Source organism: Aulonocara stuartgranti, assembly GCF_965226115.1.
Source record: "Aulonocara stuartgranti genome assembly, chromosome: 8".
NCBI classification, from domain to species: domain Eukaryota; kingdom Metazoa; phylum Chordata; class Actinopteri; order Cichliformes; family Cichlidae; genus Aulonocara; species Aulonocara stuartgranti.
In genome coordinates, this window is record NC_138959.1 from 17,650,665 (window position 1) to 17,669,173 (window position 18,509).

At 39.0% G+C, this 18,509-nt stretch overlaps 3 protein-coding genes and 1 long non-coding RNA gene across 5 annotated transcripts; 1 reads left to right on the forward strand and 3 right to left on the reverse strand.

Annotated features, from left to right (window-relative positions):
• Nucleotides 1–14: 14 nt before the first annotated feature.
• On the reverse strand, nt 15–5,968 carry dnaaf3l (dynein axonemal assembly factor 3 like). The gene is made up of 12 exons (XM_082543619.1): nt 5,908–5,968; nt 5,560–5,642; nt 3,830–3,936; nt 3,658–3,751; nt 3,411–3,559; nt 3,045–3,236; nt 2,816–2,938; nt 1,545–1,667; nt 1,292–1,427; nt 898–1,012; nt 668–742; nt 15–458 (listed from the first exon to the last, which is right to left on the reverse strand). Exons 2-12 carry the CDS (start codon nt 5,639–5,641, stop codon nt 317–319), a joined length of 1,338 nt encoding a protein of 445 aa, XP_082399745.1. The 5' UTR covers nt 5,642; nt 5,908–5,968; the 3' UTR covers nt 15–316.
• Nucleotides 5,616–12,317, forward strand: LOC309712654. Its single transcript, XR_014278346.1, has 3 exons — nt 5,616–5,706; nt 6,946–6,986; nt 11,614–12,317. It is a non-coding gene; the product is annotated as an uncharacterized lncRNA (long non-coding RNA).
• Nucleotides 6,054–12,835, reverse strand: syt5b (synaptotagmin Vb). The gene is made up of 9 exons (XM_082543620.1): nt 12,347–12,835; nt 11,293–11,496; nt 8,420–8,595; nt 8,186–8,284; nt 7,695–7,862; nt 7,306–7,473; nt 7,083–7,197; nt 6,832–6,965; nt 6,054–6,747 (listed from the first exon to the last, which is right to left on the reverse strand). The coding sequence occupies exons 2-9, from the start codon at nt 11,489–11,491 to the stop codon at nt 6,538–6,540; spliced, it is 1,269 nt and encodes a 422-aa protein (XP_082399746.1). The 5' UTR covers nt 11,492–11,496; nt 12,347–12,835; the 3' UTR covers nt 6,054–6,537.
• A 1,558-nt stretch (nt 12,836–14,393) lies between these two features.
• Nucleotides 14,394–16,407, reverse strand: LOC309712653 (ferritin, middle subunit). Of its 2 annotated transcripts, none has more exons than XM_082543623.1 (5): nt 16,270–16,407; nt 15,628–15,731; nt 15,363–15,509; nt 15,111–15,236; nt 14,394–14,965 (listed from the first exon to the last, which is right to left on the reverse strand). In XM_082543623.1, exons 2-5 carry the CDS (start codon nt 15,727–15,729, stop codon nt 14,816–14,818), a joined length of 525 nt encoding a protein of 174 aa, XP_082399749.1. In that variant the 5' UTR covers nt 15,730–15,731; nt 16,270–16,407; the 3' UTR covers nt 14,394–14,815. The 2 variants fall into 2 exon arrangements, with proteins under 2 accessions (XP_082399749.1, XP_082399750.1); XM_082543624.1 differs by lacking the exon at nt 16,270–16,407 and adding an exon at nt 15,874–15,989.
• Nucleotides 16,408–18,509: the final 2,102 nt, after the last annotated feature.

Here is an 18,509-nt window from a genome sequence, read left to right on the forward strand (position 1 = left end):
TGCAGTGTTCAAATAATGGCTTCCTGTAGGGTTTATTTGAATACATCAACTTATACTTACATTTGTGGCTATTAAAATACACATATAAATATATTTGAACTGCTGTAATGGTTTCATTTAAACAAGATGTGAAATATTATTAATTCATAGTTGCTACCAAACAAATATGAATTATTATCTGAAGCATCTGACAGCTCCTCCTAGTTGGTTTGCAAACTGCTGATAAACAAGATGTGAAATGTCTCTGTTGTATGGCTTTATTATGCTAAGTGTCTCTCGCATCTTGGTAAACAGCTATGCTGCGATACGAACATCTCTACTTTATGTGTTGTACGAAGACGGCGTGGACGTCATTACTGGTCCCCTCATGCCAAGGTTCAAATCCAGCCTCTAAAGCGATGTCCTCTACTTTCTTTGCAAAGCCAGCTTCTTGCTCTTTATTCAGATCCAAAATGTACCTGAGACACACATAATGACACAGGAATGCACTGTGAATCCAAATATGGCAATCGCTGTTGCTATTAACTTTCAAGAACAGTGTCACAATTGAATTATAAGGAATATGTGGCAAACTCAAAATATCCCATATGCAAATGCCGATACATGGCAGTCACTGTAGTCCTGGTGGCCATGGTAACGAGCCCTGTGTTACTAAAAAAACCCTCACTTGGCCAACTCCACGACAAGCACAGCGTCTGGTGCTGCAATCTGTCTCATCATCGGGCCCAACTGGTGCACAAAGCTTTACAGCAGAGGCAGAGAAGGAAGCAAAAGCACAGAGAACGAAACATGGTCAGCAGTTATATCAGTAGTGTGCAGTCCAGGTGACTGGATGCTAAAGGAATATTTTTTCAAGATGACTTAATATATTTCGTATTCATTTAAAGAAAAATCCACCTGGCGGAGAAGTAAATGGTGTTGAAGAATTGGGAATATTTCTGTTTCTCAGGCAGTTTGTGAAATGAGTCCAAAGGCAGGAAGGTGACAGAGATCCCATTTGGATACATCAAGTCTGAATGGGATTAGAGAAAACGCAGTGCTGGTTTTAGTTGCTATTTTCTGGAAATGAAACATCAAAACATATTGCATGAAGACAGGAAGTAATACAGTAAATAGCTGGAGCACCTCATTCCCCTTTAAACTTCTCTTAAAGTTGTCCAAAAGAACAAAATGAAAGAACATATAAAAATAGAAACCAACCTTTCACATCACTTTAAGGGTCTTTTTGTCACAGTGGTTTTACACTCTGGTTTTAATCAAAGCTAAAGCTGAAGGCCTTTTAGCATTTCACCTTTAATACTGACAGTCCGTATGGATGTGTCGTCCTCTGCATCGGTGTATGTTTGAGAAGTAGTAGGGCAGCCCCGTCTGCTGGACAGGGACTGGAACAATCCTTGCAGATTTGCGAAAGAGATATCCTGGGCGGTCTGTGGATGTGAGAACAGGATGGATGACAACAGACAGACAGTAATGTGTTTAGAGATGTGCGCACACTGATTCCAGCAATGAAGACCGAAAAAGACAGAAAACTTTGTATGTTTTACCTTAATGGGTTGCCCATTCTGTGTCTTCAGCAGACTCTTGTCATCAGTTTCAATGCCAAAGGACAGGTAGGGACTAGAAACAATGTCTCCCCAGTATCCCCTGATGGATACTTTGTCTCCTTTCTGTACAGACACATGACCAAAATTAGCTTCCTTCGTCAACTTACTGTTTACAGTGAAGTGAAAAAGTAGCTGGCCCCTTCCTGATTTCTTGATATGGTTTTTCACACATTTGTCACACTTACATGTTTCAGTTCAGCAAACTCATTTTAAATATAATACAAAGATAACCCGAGTAAATACAAAATGCAGGTCTTCAATGATGGTCTTATTTATTAGGGGAAAAAACGTTATGCTTACCTATCTGGCCCTGTGTGAAAAAGGCATTGCCCCTTTTGTTGAATCATGAATGAACTGTGATAACCACATTCTTTATGGCTGAGTTCAATTTCTTCTCCTTCACACTCAGGCCTGATTAATGCCAGACCTGCTGGATCATGAAATCATTTAAACAGAACCTGTCTGTTCTGTTTAGGTGATAGATAGAGCAGGCTTCTCTATCTATCATCTACAAATGGTTACAAAGAATTTTATTAGGCTTTGGGACTCCAGTGAACCACAGTTAGAGTCCTTATTATCCACAAATGAAGAAAACATGAAACAGGGTGAACCTTGCCAGCCTACTAAAATTACTCCAAGAGCACATAGATGACTCATCCAGAGGGCACAAAAAACCCTGAACAGCATCTAAAGAACTGCAGGGCTCACTTGCCTCAGTTAAGGTCAGAGTTCATGATTCAACAATAAGAAAGAGACTAAGCAGAAATGGCATCCACAGGAGCCCCGAGATGAAAACCACTGCTGACCAAAAAGAACAGGCTTCTCTCATGTTTGCCAAAAAACATCTTGATGATGAGTCAAAAGCTGAACTTTTTGGAAGGTTTGTCTGGACTAAAATCAGACTGAGTTACTTTGACAAGCTTTAAACAAGTCTGTTCATACTTAAAATCCTCCAGTGGCTGAATTAAAACAATACGAGGACAATGACTTTTTCAAGCAGGGCCAGGCATGTTTGGATAGTTTTTTTTCCTCCTAATAAATGAAATCATAATTTAAAAACTGCATATTCTATCCACACAGTGTATCTTGGTCGAATATTAAGATTTCTTTAATGATCCCAAATGTGAAACACGTGACAAAAAAAAATCATTGAAGGGAAAAATTCACGGCACTGTAGAAGAGCGATGTAGAAAAAAACGATATGTAATTACCTGACTAAAGACTCTTGAAGACAGCAAACTAGGATTAGTTATTTGATAGACGCCTTCCCTCATTTCGAATGCCAGTCCCTGTTCCCTCCATCGCATGTATTGCTGTCTGTTGATGACGCCACACTGCAGACAACCAGGACACAAACATATATTTGAATTTCTTTAACCAACTTTTTATTTGCAAAATCTCTGGCCACACCAGAGGAATGTGCAGAAAGTACTCAGATACCCCTTTCTCATGAAGCTTCATTGTAAGATCCCAGTCAAAGCAGCCCTTCTTGGAGTCATAGCGTGTCCCGAGGTGTTGCCTGACTCGATAATCCCAAGCTTTGGACATGATAGGAGCAGGACGCTCTGGTGATGAAGACCGAGTTTGGATCCATGACTTAAATATCATGTCCAGTTCGTCTCGCTCCTTAAACTGTAAAAAGTGTCCATACTCAGTGAATAAAATTTTGAAGCTTTTTCTGAATGTGTAAAGCACTTACACTTACAAATTTTAATGATTATGTGCAGTGCACTACAGGTTATACTGAGCAAGCTGCAATGTCTGGCTGTTTAGGTAAAAATAAGCTCCCTCAGCAGATGTTTGTACCTTAAGGAGAGTTGTGTTCAGACAGGCATGCGTTGCCATTGTTTCAGTAACAGACAGAGAAAGTTGTGATGCTACACGTTGCAGTACTTCCTCTGCCTGACTGCGGATTTCTGCGTTTCCAAACACCTCTAGGAAAACTTCGGTCTTCTCTAAAGATTTAAAATAAGGATTAAAAAACCCCACTGGTTTATGGACAACAACATATCTTGCTTTAATAAAATGAATAATTTATCCAACTCCCATGTACCATTAATCCCCATGCTGTCCTGGGGAATCAGTGCCAGGTAGAGGAGCAGCAGCTGTCTGGCAACAACCTCCATGTTGTTTTCTATGACCCATATCTGCAGTGTGGCAAAAAGAAGTTATTTGAAGCTCAAAGTATTGTTAGCCATTTGCAGTTTTAAAAGACTTAGGCTCACATGGACACTTTGTTTGTCTTGCAAACCGGCAATCGTCTTTAAAATATGTCGTGGATCTCCACTGCCCACCAGTAAAACATTCATTTCCCCTTCACATCTCTCAGGGCCTAGTAAGAGAAAGAGAGAGAGAGAGAGAAAACACATATTATGCTTCTGTTGCTGGATAAGGAACCTCAGTACATTTAACCTGACAGGGACAAACTGTAGGTGATAGAAACTGAATATAGAAATCTGGAGAAACAGGTCAGATGTTTACTGATGGACCTGTGATACTGACAGAGTTGACAGAGACACAGTGTAGGATACAGTATCAGATGATAAAACACGACTGACGGATGACACAGTTTGCTGATCCATTGCGTGTATCCAGTTCTGGGTCGACTTACCGAGGTTGATTTGTGTGATTTTGAGTGGAAGGATCAGACACCATACCTTTCAAATGTCAAATTTCAATCTTTGAACAAATTTCCGCAAAATGTTCAGAAGACAAACTGTCTACAGCTGCACCAAAAAACTCACTGAAAAATGCATTTAGTTGTTTTACAGTCTTTAAATCATTTCAGCCTCATCTTCACTCAAATATTGCCATCAACTCCAAGATCCAACTGTGATAAACACTATTTATATCAGTGTGACCAATTATAAAACAAAACAAATTTCCCATGTGTGGGACTAATAAAGGTTATCTTATCTTATCTTATCTTATCTTATCTTATCTTATAATGTGACAAATGATTGATCATCAGTGCTATTTTTGCCTCTGTTAACTGCTGTTAGCTGGCATTAGTGAAACTTTCTTTTAAGCGGATCCAGAATTGTTGGACTCTCATGCAATGTGAGAATGTAATCAAACACTTTATTGGGAGGAAATGTACTTCTGAGGCCTACCATTAGCCTCAGAAGTACATTTGGCTAGTTTATAACCAGCTGGTGTTTTTGTTTAGCTGGTTCATCATCAGCTGTCCAGAGACAGGAGGGTCGCATGTTTAATCTGCTGACGATCAGTAACTGCGGCAATATCAGGAATAAATAAGCATGTTTATGCATGTCTTCCTGACTTCAGTTCAGGAGATGGGGCTTGAGAGGAGGAAGAGGATGAACTTTTATTCAGATGCTGATTGTGTTGTCTCTTTTTGTGCTTTCACTTAATTGTTGAAGTGGATCCCTTCTCAGATAATAAAATAATTCTTCATATCTTGAGTATGAAGGTGCAAACATTAATTAAAACTTGCCTCCTCAGCACATGAACTCCTGAGAATTAACTTCTTTTCTGTCTCTGATATAAGACATATGTGGCAATTCTCTGGCCACATACATAAGATCAGGCAGAACAGTCCATCGGGATCACTGTATTCAAGAGGCAACATGACATCTTACACTATGTATTTTTAATGCTTTAATTCTTTATTTGTTGGAATTTAAAATAAATTTAGAATTGCACACTAATAAATCTATATTTATGAGTACACCATTATTTTTTCTATTCAAAAAACCTAAAAAAAAAAAAAAAAAAACCCGACTGACTGTATCTAATTTTGAGATATCACACGTGTATTGTGTATTTATGTGTGTGAAACTAAAACGTGGCTGTCTATTTTTAAATGCACTCAACGCAGCATAATAAATGAATACTCTTGAAAAACATCAAAGCAACTCATACAATCCTTTATCTGCTCTGACGCACGTGCGCGGGCCCACTCACAGGATCCTCGTGCAGCCAAGACTCTTACCGATATGGAGCAGGTCGCGTGCAGGACTGAAGCCCCACCAAGTGATGCAACCCGCACCCTCAGATGCCCGTCCAGCACTCATACTGCAAAGAAAGGCAAACGAAGGCGTGCACCCCGTTGGTTTACGTCAAGACAAAACAAACGGCGGTAGGCAAGGGACCATATCTTAACACAAAGCCGTAAAAATATAAAATAGCTTAGTTCAACTAATGCTAGCCAACTGCTACAGAACTTTTAAATGGTGCCCTGAAAATACAGCTATTGCTCAAACGCATAAGTGTGTCTCTGACTTTAATTCTGTAATTAAAAAACCTTAGATAATATCAAAAACTATTTGTTAAACCTCACCCGACCGACTCTTTGACGACAGCTGTAAAAAGTGTGAAGCTGAAAGTAAGTTTGGGTTCTGTTGCTAGGCAACACTTTTGGCTACGTAGACACCATCTACTGGTGAAAAGAGTGAATTACACAGTACGCTCTTCTATGAGTGCCTTCATTGTTAAAGTTTATTCAATTTATTAAAAGAAACTGAGCATTAATGTGAAACATTCCATTGTAGGTTTATTTGTTTATTGCACCACAACACTAGAAAGTGAGCAAAAAGGCCCAAAATACATTAAAAAACAACAAAGTTCACATCATTGAGTAATTATGTGAATAAACTCTCTTTCATCAATTTTTAACATAACCTTGCATGGGCCTACACAAGAGATGCACATTTACAGATATGTGGTTTCTAGGCTTATAAAGACAATCACTTTGGTTTATGGTATGAGGTAAATATGGGGAGACAAGGTTTTAATAACAGCCAAATATCAAACATTGCTTGACAGGTGCATATATACACACCTACAGACACACACACACGCAATATGTGTCTCAAAGGAAATAAAATGGAAAGGAGAAAATAGAAATTAAGAAAACTTCGGGTTTAACAACAAGTAGCATATTGGCAGCAGTCACTACTCAGGTGTGACTCTAACGAGGTTTTGCTTTGAGTGCCGCATCTACTTCTTCTTCAGGCAGAAGAGTGTGCCACTGGGCTACTGGACGTCTGGGATTAGCAAGCATGTCTGACCAGTGGCGCAGTCCGACTCCTGTAGCTCCATAACCCATAAAGGTCTTTCCAATAGGGTCGTTGCTTCCAAGTTTATCGTAGTCGAATACTGTGATGACAACCTGCACTTTCTGAAAGGCAAAAGAAATACAAATGACAAGCTTGTCCACACAGTGCTTGGTGTTTCAAAACTGATTACCGGTAATAAAAGGTACCTGTATTTGCTCAAAGGGGACTTCAAAGCTGAAACTCTCATTAAAATAAGGATTGAGTGTGTTTTTCTTTACTGTTGTCTTCTTCTTTTTAATCCGTTTCCCATTTTGTTGCAGAACAATCTTCACATATGGGTCTTTTGAAAGAGGAAGTGAAGGTGAGTTGCATCATGCATGTCTATTTCAATTCCTTATGATACTTGGGGATTTATTTTTTCATTTATTTGACTGATAAAATCATGAGGCCTGATTACCTGATAAACCTCCAACATCCATTTTCTTAAGGTTCTTTGCCTCCATGATGTTCACTGTCAGTTTCCCGGCAGTGGGTACATAGCGCAATGAGATGCAGATATCACCCAGTTTTTCCTGCAGGGATAAAATTTTGTGAAGAGAATATTGAAAAAGGGTTATTATCCAGATGTTTAGCATTGAAGGGTTGAAGAGCTGAAACATGTTTAAACAAAGATACAGTACCTCCTCCTTCTCACCACTCTCCAAGTCCCTCCATTGTTGCATTGGCTGACCCAAATCAACACTGTTCATGGGAATCTTTATTTCACCGATCATGTCATGCTTGGAGAATCGATCAAAGTCAAAAACCTGCAAGACCAAAGTCTTTCCACCCAGCTCTGCGTATGGAATCTAAAAAGAGGGGGAAAATGATAACAGACATTTCAAAACATACTGCATTGGTATTTTGGGGGGAAGGGACAAGTTGAGGTTGATTAAGGGGAAGAAAAGTCTGAAGAGGAAGTGGAGACTTGTGCCCAGCGAAGCGTGAAAAGCAACAGCCCGAAGCACCAACTCGAGCTGTGACAAAGACAAAACCCTGACAGCATCAAGTCGACAAGGACAAGTAGTACCTTGAAGATGAAAGTTTCGTTGAAAACAGGGCACAGGTTTTTGCGCTGAACCTTGGTCTCGTACTTCTTCTTTTTATCTGGCAGCAAAAAAACTTTGACATAGGGGTCTGAAGTCCCCCCCATGTCCATAGCGGCAAGGTCCTGAGCCTGAAGGATACCCACGATGAGCTTTAGAGGAAAGAGATCAAGTGTCAGAATCAATGTTATTAGAGTTATCTATAAGTAAAGACTAAAACTAGTTGAGAAAAATGTTTTAGTTATCTGGAATAAAAATCTAAACTAAACTGTAAATGAATCAGAATCACAATCAGAATCGTGTTTATTGGCCAAGTATATGTGCAGACACATACAAGGAATTTGGTTCCGGTAGATGAAATAGAAATACTTAAAAATACAGAACTTTAATATATCTGGACAGAACTGGTCTGCAGTGGTTTAAGTGGTCAAAAAGAAAAAGGGTAGGAATTTTGACATTTCCATGGAGGACTTACCTGAGCATCTGTGAAGTTGTAGTCCAAGGAAAACTCCAGTTTACCCAACTTTTCCTGTTCTTTCTCCTCTTCCTCCCCTTCTTTCTTCACCTCCCCCTCCTATAAGATTAAAACAGACACACACACACACACACACACACACACACACACACACACACACACACACACACACACGATTTTCTTGTAGTTCTTGAGCTGGTAAGATAAGATAATATAATACAGTGATAGGCGTACCTTCTCTCCAGTCTCTCCTTCACCTTCCTTTGCCTTTCTGCGGCGACCTGCCTTCCCCTCCCTCGCTTTCTTTGGCTTTTTCTTTTTACCAAAGCATTTCTTAAAAATGCAGAAGATGAAGCATGCCACCAAGACCAGAACCACCACAACAATGGCTCCCACTGCCCACATGGGAACTGCCAAAATAGAGATATGGGTTGGCCCATCAGTGGATGTTATAGAAGTATGGTTATCATGAAAGTGCTGGAAATCTCTGATCCGCCTTTGCTGTTAACATACACAGAACTAACACAATGCTGAAACAACAACCAAAACCTCATTAAACAAATATGAGTCAGAACTTCAGATTGATATCCTCACTTTTCAATTCTCTCTATGGAAGGTTTTTTAAAAGCTTGCTGATCTCGTACCTTAAGAAGAGGATTGAACTTTTTTATATCTTAAAATTACAAAAAAAAACTAGGGAAAGTCACTTTTTCCCAGTGTTCAGTTGCATCAGGTTAATCAGTTATAACAATATTGTTCAAGGGGACCTATTATCCACCTAATTGTTTTTTACAGTAGTGTGCAAAAGTTTTGAGCCACCCCTCATTTGTGATATTTTCGATTTTGAGCAGCAAGGTCTTGAGCATTAGTTCTCCAGACTTTCTGAAGGACTGTGAACATTGGGTTCTTTTTCACTCATTTTCAGTCCAGTTCTTGTATTTGGGCTTTTTCAAACAAATGCCTTTTTGCATTCAAGAAGAAAAAAAAACTAAAACTAACACAATAGATGAACTAGTGTTTTGTCCACACACATAATTTAGCAAAGAAGGAATTCTTTAGTTGAATATATGAATGCCAAAGATAACACAGTTTGATGGGCATAAAATAGTATTTTTGCAGGTTTTAGATGTGTCCTTGATCGAGCACAGCTGATTTAAATGGCTAAATTACCTCCTCAACATGTCTTAAAGTTCTCCAGAAGTCTGATAATGAACTAATCATTTGAGTCAGGTGTGTTGACCGAGGGTCTAAAACCTGCAGGACACCAGTCCTTGAGGCCTGGAGTTCCCGACCCCTGGTATACACAAAGGAAGTCAGGAGAGATGTACAAAAGTGAGTGTCCACAGGCCTCTGTAAAACACGGTGGAGGTTCTGTCATGGTTTGGGCCTCCATTTCAACCAGTGGTGTTGGAGATCTTGTCAAAACTGATGGAATTATGAATGCAAAAATGTGCTTGGAGATTTTGATCACCCATGCAGTACCATCTGGAAAGACTTTGTTTTTCAGCATAACAATAATCCCAAACATACTAGCAGTAAAAGTATACCTGGATTTAACACACACACACACACACACACACACACACACACACACACACACACGCACACACACACACACGCACACACACACACACGCACACACACACACACACACACACACACACACACACACACACACACACACACACACACGAACTGGCCTCCCCAGAGCCCAGACCTCAACTTTATTGAAGCAGTGTGGGATAATCTTGACAGAGAACAGAACAAAAGGAAGCAAACTTCCAAAGAAGAGCTTTAAATGTCCTTCAAGAAGCCTAGAGAACTATTTCTGAAGACTACTTAGGAAATTACAAGAAAGCTGCTTAAGAGAGTTCAGACTGTGTTGCAGAATTAAGGTGTTCATATTAAATATTACCTTTCAAGCTCTTTATAATTGTACAAAGCCTGATTTTTGCCTCATACCATTTATGAGGCAAAAACGTTTATCTATGTTTCCACGTGTTTCAATAATCAGTGAATCCATTTCCCATTTTCCAAGCAACATATGAATGAATTAGAGATGGCATAAGATTTCTGCACTGGAATGCATTCTTAGAATAGTGGACGCCTCATTTAAATTTCAAAATATTCTAATACTGGGCCTTTGCGCAGAGGCTTAGTTTATGTTTGATCTGAAATAGGTCAAATAACTCACAGTTATTTGTATGTGATTACCTCATTTTTTCAGACTTTGCTCATGGTTGTTTATGAGTATCTGCCACTGTAACAATAAATATATTTCAGAAAGTAAAAGCAAAACATAGCAGTTCCCCTTCAGACATTAACAGCTGTTCATGAGCTTGGAGACAGAACCAAAGGTGTAATGCATAATGTCAAAATAAATCATGATTTCTTCTTTTTACCACAATAACTAAAACTTTCTCAAAATTATATTTTAAGCACTTTGTTATCTATGTTTTGCTAATGTTGTGTTATGTCAATAACACACATGTCAGCATTGAGATAATAACAGTCTGTAAACCCGCAGCCACCACTAGTTGCTCCACCAACCGCAGAAGCTCATTAAACGCTTTACTCTTAGCATCATAAGCAGTAGTTCTTCATTTCTTGGCAAAATGACTCAGAAGCACGTTTTCGTGTTCTGTCATTGTAGGCATAAACACTTAAACTGTTGACGTTCTTTGAAATCATTCTTTATGCCACATCACTTATGTTAAAAAGAGCAATTTAGTGTTGGAAATTTCTCCTTACATCTACAGTAGCTTGAACTTTTGTGGAAGACTATAAACATAACTCCTAAACATAACTGGTAAATACATTGATAAATATTATCCATCTTCTTCTGCTTATCTGGAGCCGAGTCACAGGGGCAGCAGCCTAAGTAGAGAAGCCCAGACCTCACTCCAGGAGGCATCCTTATCAGATGCCCGAACCTCCTCAGCTGGCTCCTTTCGATAAATAAATTATAAATCCCTTTGATAAATATAAATTTGACATAATGTAAATTCTGCACAGGGATAGTTTCCTCCCCAATAGCCACATTTAGTTTACGTCATCACTGGTTTATGGATTTCTGTATCATTTTGCAGATTGTGGCAGTAGCTTACTTGACAGATGACTCAGCTCATTCATGAACTTTTCCTTCATGTGGTTGTAGTCGTGCCCAGGTTGATGTTCTGTATGTGAGTGCTCATGGTGTTCTGAATGAGAGTGCTCATGATGAGCAGGCTCTGTTGTTTCCTCCGATTCTGGTTCAGACGGCTCAGCGGCCCTCCGGACTCGAACCCCAGCACCGACCAGCCTCATGTCAGCTGCCAAAACATTAGAATTACTACAGTTATTCACGCTGTTTTTAAGTTGGCTGCCACATTGAATGATAACACAACTTTACATGCATGCTGTGTAATCCCTGTGTTAATGTGTTGCAGGAAGGTTGAAGAGCATAGGACAACTCTAAGCCAGATGCTCAACATGGCTGACCCTAATCCCTCTGTTACTCTCATGCTCTCCTCCATCTCGTGGCCCACGCTTTCACTCCCACGTTCAGCCCATCCCCATTTCTCTCTCATCACTGACTCTGCTGTGGACTGGATTAAACTATGCCTCTACAATATTAATCCAAAACCACAGATTCTCAAAGCTTTAAAAAATAGGGGTTGGTATCATCCTTTGGTTTGCCTTGCATAAAGCCACTGTTTCTGTCATATTGACTGTTTAGAACAATATTTAAATGAGGTTAAGTGGAACACAGGCAACTTTTGGAAAAAACAGATTTTTTAATAAGTAGTTATTATGAGCTGTATTTCCATTTTAAAAGCAAACAAAAATGGCAGTAAAAGTAATTTTTACTGCACCCATTTACTGTGTTTAATAATTGAACATTGAAATTGAATATAGCTTAATGAAATTAAATGATCACTGAAGGACATTTATTAAAATTGAAAACACGATGTGATATCTAATAGGAAACTAAAGTATGTAAAATGAACAATCTGCAATATTAGTGGTCCTTTAAATTGGTTTCTTCAAAGCCAACAGGAAGAAAATACACACAGAGAAATACAGCATGTTTTTCTCCTCAGTTTAGACCCTTTTTTTTTTAGGATTTTTCCACTTAATCATAACAACAGTGTTTGAAATTTTACTGAATATTTATCTTACCTGTTGATATCTCCCTTTAATTTTGTCAACACCAAAAGGAGGCAACTTCTAGTTCGGTGTCTTTCTTGTAGCTTTTCCTCTGGCTTGTTGAAGACCCTGCACACCTATCAATCCTTGGGTATGCTGTTGACTAGAACTGGCAGGCTCCCTGCAACCCTTTCCACCAAAGCTAAAGCACTGGCAAATCACTAGAGAAATGTTGTCATTTAATCCCCCCACTTCCCCCCCTCCTACTGATATTAGAAGGCAGACAACACATCTGTTGCTTTACGTCTGACTAAAGAAAAATTTAGACCATCATTCACCTTTTATCGTGTTGTAGTTGCAGGGTTGGTAAATTTAACATGTTGAAGTATTCAAAGCTTTTCCTTGCGCCAGGGGAAAACTGTTTATTACACTGATGGCAGTGTTTATCCATTAGACTCAAGAGATTGTAGTACATCCAGCCCTTTACTAATCTCCTCAGCATAGCTGCCCTCGCAGTCGATCGTCCAACAACAACTTGTACTGCGAGTGGATATTGTGCATGTATGTGTGGATATGTAGTTTCCCATCCTTTTAGCCTGCCATTTTACTGTACAAAACACATACGCATATTTATTAAACTGTAAACAGTAATCTGCAGGGATATTTATATATGCCTTTGTTTTGTTGGGGGGGGGGGGGGGGGGACAGATGAGCATGACATAATTGCCTTACATAGAGTTAGGGCGGGCACTTAAAAGAACTCTGCATTTCAGGATATTTTATTAATAAAAAATAAATTTTATGCTGTAATACATTAAACCACACAAACACAAGTTACGAATGTTTTCACACTTGGTGAAAACCTGGGAAAGTCTGTGCAAACCCTTGTGGTTTCTTAATCTGTCAAGTGTTCTACCTCAAACCACTAGAACCAAAATGACACTTGAACAGAGCAAGGCTACGTCCACACGTACACGGGTATTTTTGAAAAGAAAAATTTTCCATTTTAGTTTAAAAGAAATTCTATCCACATGTGGTTTTGAAAAAAATACCTCAGTCCACATGTAAACACCAAAAGACGCAGTCAAACACTGTGAAGAACATGCCAAATCCTAACAGTGTAGAAATGGCCAATCAGAAGTCTAGAAGCCTGGGAGGAAAAGAGTAAACAGGGTTTTATGCAAATCTTGAGTACTTCTTTTTGTTTTTCTGGAAAGGCAACTAATTTTGTGTTACTTTTCAAGTGCCTTCATCATTTCAAATGTTAATAACCAAAGACTGTATTTTAGCTGTTGTGTAGACTCACAACTTAGGAATGAACAAAATGCATACAGCATGCATAAATTTAATTAAAAAAATATTCAAACCCGAAGACAACGTTGGGATTTGTGTTTTGAGAGTGTCTGTTAAATGGAGAAGTTCACTCTAATGCCTCTGTCTTTTTAAATGGAGTGACAGTAATTGAGTATGCATATGTAACCATGTAAAAACTGCAGATAGTAAGAGCAACAGCATTTTGTCCATATCCGCCACTGTAGAAATTCATCTCATGTAAACAATAATGTGGCGCACAGCATGACGTCAAGGTACACACCTTTGGCATTACGTGACTAAGTCTGTTTTCCTCGTCCACACCTAAACGCAAAAACAGTGTTTTTCGAAAATCTTTACCATGGCAGGAGTATTTAAAAATATCAGTATTCAGTGATCGAAAATGCAGTTTGTGTGGACTAAAGGCTCAAAAGCATAGAAAAAACTCAGTTTTCAAAAATACCTGTTGAGGTGTGGACGTAGCCTAAGACCCATGCCTGTGTGGGATCCACTCTGACGTAAGTCACATGACTTATCTTTGCTGTCAGATAATTAACCAAGAAGCAGCTTGGAAATCGTTAACCAAACTCTCCAGCAGCCCAGCGTTAGCACCACCCAACTGGGAGTAAGCATGTGCCCACTGTTATCTCGTGCAGACGTGACCTAGATAATGTGCTCAGACATTGTGACGAGTCAGATAACTACCTGTCAGAGCAACTGAAAATAACAGTTACACACACAAACCTGACTTTTAAAGACAAACAAGAGATTTTTCAGCATAATGAGACTTTATTGAATGTTTGAAATGTCCATTTGTTTTTCCTTCTTCAAAAATTGTTCATTTATAAAAATGTTCTGTGGGTTGAAACATGACAATGGAATGTTTCACACATGATAAAAAACGGAATCCACATGAACAAGTTACTCATTGTAACAGCTTAGAAAAACGGTAGTGTTTAGCACCACATTTATGAGAACAATTTCCCCAACACATTTGAATTTCTTTTCTTTATAAGAAAAACTGAGGCATTTCGATTTAACTTGGTCTAGTGCAATTGGATAATACCTGTGGTTGACTGTAACAACTTTGTAAAGTTTTAATGGGAAAGGACGTACAGTGTGGATTATTGCCTTTGCCTATCTCTGTATATTTTGAAATGTGGACCTTTTTCACTGTTCTCCCAGGACCTTTTACAGAGTGTGCTTGTCAAAGAGGTATTCTCCCATAGCACCGGTCGTTTCAGACGCAGTGATGCGGGTGAGACTGCCAATGTAGTCGCCCAGCTTCTTGATGGTGTCATGGCTGTCGACGAGGAAGTGCTGCTCGAGGAAGTCACACAGCTACAAGAGAAGTTAGATGAGTAAGTGGTAAAATAATTCATACTATGACACTTGCAAATATTCTAGACCAAATATACTTCTTGTGTTAATAGCACAAGAATTATATTTAGATATTTAAAAAACTAAACAAAAATCCCAGACATACATGGGGATCAGTATGGCTGCCAGCTCTGCGGTGCACATCAAGGATACGTGTATTTAAGGTTTTCTGATATTCCAGGGAAAAGGTCATTGCATCCAGACCGCCCTTCCAGTCTTCTTTACTTGGTTTCTAGAACAAAATGTTGACACTTTATTGGAGGAAGAAGAAAAAAAAAAAAAAAAAGTAGTGTGTACCAACAAATACACCCATCTCAACAACATCTTTAAAAGGACACCCATAACATTTGGGACGTACAGAGATGTTCTGAAGCAAAATTCGTCCGCCTCTCATGTTCTGGTATTCCAGCAGCTTCTCAGCCTGTTCCCTCTCTTTGGCTGAACGCTCCAGGAAAAAACTGGAGAAGTTTGGCAAAGCAACATCATCCCTGTCGAAATACATACCCTAAAAAAGAGAAACAAAAGAAAAGAAAACAATGATATCTAGAAATATATAGTACAGATTATGAGACATACAGGCACTATACTGCTAGGTATTAGTGTTACAATTACAAGAATCATACCAGGGCAAGGTAGGCGTAGGATGCATTTAACTTCAGGTTGATCAGTTTGTTGACATCTCCTTCAGTTTCTGCATGAAAGTTTTGTTTCACCGCAGACTGCATGTCTACAACACAGAAAAAGAAAGCAACGAATGCAGCTAGTGTTGTGCTTAAAAGACAGAAAGAACAATAGAGACAAGTGCCAACAATGAGTGATTTCTCCTTCGTGTTAGAAGTAAGCCCAAAAGAAAGTTAAATATCGCCTACCGCCTCTTCCTCGGGTTCAAACTAGCAAAGACGTTCCGTGTGAAATGCGCTCGTTTTAGCGAAGCACGTATTTATCAGCCAGCAACACATTGCAACTGATATTTAAGAGCTCAGAGAAACACCTGCCCCACTGCCGCCGTGTGTCATCAAACGATTGGGTTCAGGTGGTTGTTACGTTAGTACATGTTATTAAGACTGTTGCTCGGTTAAACACCACTTTTTGTACCCACTTAAACAAGAAATACCTGCTGATGCTATCAGGGTGCAGTTTAGCTAACTTTAGCTACGTTTGCAGCAATTTAGTGCTTGTTAATATACCGTAAGATACGCCAGACTATGAATAAAGTTTTATAAATCTATTCCGGGTCAATGTCACCCTACCATTTTGTTACCTACCTTTTATTGTGACACCAACGTGACCGCAATGTCACTATCTTCCCAGCACAAAATTGTTTATTGTTTACGCCACAAGTAGCGTCCGGTTCTGCTTCTTCGTCGTCGTTGTATGGCAGAGATACACTGAAGTGCAGCGCCGCCCCTGTGGTCGGAATGATTCCTGCAGAGGCTTTAACCTGAGCACAATGGAAGAGAGAGAGGGAGCGAGAGAGAGAAAGCAGAAGTTATTATAATTTTTTTTATACAAATACTTCATGGCTTGAGGTTTTTTCTATACGTCTGTTCTACACTTCCTGTCTTTATTTTAAAAAAAATTTTCCCTTCTCTGTACACTTTACAACTTTACAACTTCTATTTTTATGTTTCCCCATTCTTTCATTGCTGCAAACCACTGTATTGAAACGGGACACGTCTCTTTTTGGATTATTTATATACAGTTGTGTTATTCCATGCACCTGGCATATTTTTCTGGCTTTCCTTTTATTACAGCTTTACTTTTGTTTTCACCAGATTATTTGTTTTCTTAATATACCCCTGCACAGTACACTGCAATTGATTCCCTGGCATCCAAACACACCAAACATGTAGTTAAGCTAATATGCTAAGTGTTTTCTTTGTCCCAGTTCCCCTTGTCTTGTGTCTCTCTGTTTCAGCTTGGGCCTGGGTGCTGATTCAACAATGGTTAAAGTACAGGTTGGAGTACTAATCTGGGTATCTCTGTCTAGTTAGATTTCCACCAAGAATAGTTGCATTAGAGGTGGTTCTCTCACGGACATCCAAGACTGCAGCAACAGATCAGTCACACATTCCAGCAGCTAGCAATTTTGTGTTGGACAACTTCAGTTAGTCACAGCGTGGTGGCACTGAGAAAAGTGTTGTACACACATTGTTTTTTGTGTTCTGAGAACAATGGCTTGAGAGTGCTTTAAACTGAACTGACGTCTAAACTGTACAAGTGAGTATATTTGTTTCCTGTAAATCAATTACCAATATAATCACCGGCTAAAACAATTAAAGATAGTAAACATATTTCACAACATTAAACATGCATTGCTCCCCCCCCCACACACACACACAGTTAAGGCTAGAGTTCTGATAAATGCGTTTGTGGTTTTAGGAGCCATAATATATGCTATTTATTACTTTACCATGGCAACTATCTCTTCCAGTTACTGGAACAAGGGATGTGGTTTGAAAATATTTCCCGATTCTCTTTTAGGATGTGATTTGAACAAGGAAGATGAGCAAAGTTCTAGTACTTTCTGTGAAGCTGTTCCAGTGCAGCTTTGATCCCTACACTGAGGGAGATTAGAGCTTTTCACTGATGTGTTTGATGGTAGTCTTCACCATCATCATGAAAACTTTATCCTCCTGCAGTGAAACAAAGGCCAGCATATAAGTGTTCACACAGAGAGGTAAAAAGTTGCATCTATTGTATGCGGCTATAGGGCTGAAAGATTTGAGAAGTAGATTCAGTGAGGCTTGTCACGATAGCATATGCAGGTGACACATTTATTGCCATTCAAACTATTGTAACAGAAGAGGCTGCTCTAATTGTGGTATAAGAGCTCTGCCACCACTTATATTAAAGGAAAGCTGCAGAATGTGGTTTGCAAAAGCGTCATGAAACTCAAGCACCATGCTAAACAGAAGCGCATTTGTTTTTAAGACTTTCACAAGTCTTAATAACATGCAAATGATTGTGCTGAAAGCTCCCTACATAATAAAATACTGTTATTTAACTATGAATAGTCAATGCATGCACTTGTTTAAAAAGAGCTATCTTTATCCTCAGTATAACACGGAAGCTCAAAAATTGAAATGACTCCATATTAACAGATGAGGAAAACTATTATCATTTATGAATCCTAACTTCCCCATCATGTTTCCACAGTGGACAACAATTTTCTTTGAAATATCAGCACTTTTATTGAGCGCTACTCAAAATATGACACCATAAAGACTGTTGTGACTTTGTGCGCAGTTAACAGTATGAGGGTAAGTTTCTGTTCGCAGTTCCTTATTGAGATCAACCACAAGGAAGCTATAAATATCACAACTTTCTGAGACAGTGCTAAGACACAAGAAGGAGATCCACTCTGCTGTGAAAGCAATCAGCGGAGGAACCTAAACAGTGATTTTACTTAAAACCTTAAAAAAACTGGAAATTCTTAAAATAAAACAACACAAATATTATTTATTCAAAGTAGCAGTTCACAACTTTACCTGTGATCATAAAC

What these genes read in the sequence shown, in the direction of transcription:
- dnaaf3l (XM_082543619.1), bottom strand. Translation starts at nt 5,641, where the DNA reads ATGAGTGCTGGACGGGCATCTGAGGGTGCGGGTTGCATCACTTGGTGG. An exon ending in AAGACAAACAAAGTGTCCAT is followed by an intron (nt 3,752 to 3,829) that starts GTGAGCCTAAGT and finishes GCCACACTGCAG; the next exon opens with ATATGGGTCATAGAAAACAA. An exon ending in ACCATTTACTTCTCCGCCAG is followed by an intron (nt 743 to 897) that starts GTGGATTTTTCT and finishes TCTGCTGTAAAG; the next exon opens with CTTTGTGCACCAGTTGGGCC.
- syt5b (XM_082543620.1), bottom strand. Translation starts at nt 11,491, where the DNA reads ATGAGGCTGGTCGGTGCTGGGGTTCGAGTCCGGAGGGCCGCTGAGCCG. An exon ending in TGAGCTGAGTCATCTGTCAA is followed by an intron (nt 8,596 to 11,292) that starts GTAAGCTACTGC and finishes CTATTTTGGCAG; the next exon opens with TTCCCATGTGGGCAGTGGGA. An exon ending in AAGGAGAGACTGGAGAGAAG is followed by an intron (nt 8,285 to 8,419) that starts GTACGCCTATCA and finishes TTAATCTTATAG; the next exon opens with GAGGGGGAGGTGAAGAAAGA.
- LOC309712653 (XM_082543623.1), bottom strand. Translation starts at nt 15,729, where the DNA reads ATGCAGTCTGCGGTGAAACAAAACTTTCATGCAGAAACTGAAGGAGAT. An exon ending in TTTTGCTTCAGAACATCTCT is followed by an intron (nt 15,237 to 15,362) that starts GTACGTCCCAAA and finishes ATTTTGTTCTAG; the next exon opens with AAACCAAGTAAAGAAGACTG. An exon ending in GCAGCCATACTGATCCCCAT is followed by an intron (nt 14,966 to 15,110) that starts GTATGTCTGGGA and finishes CTTCTCTTGTAG; the next exon opens with CTGTGTGACTTCCTCGAGCA.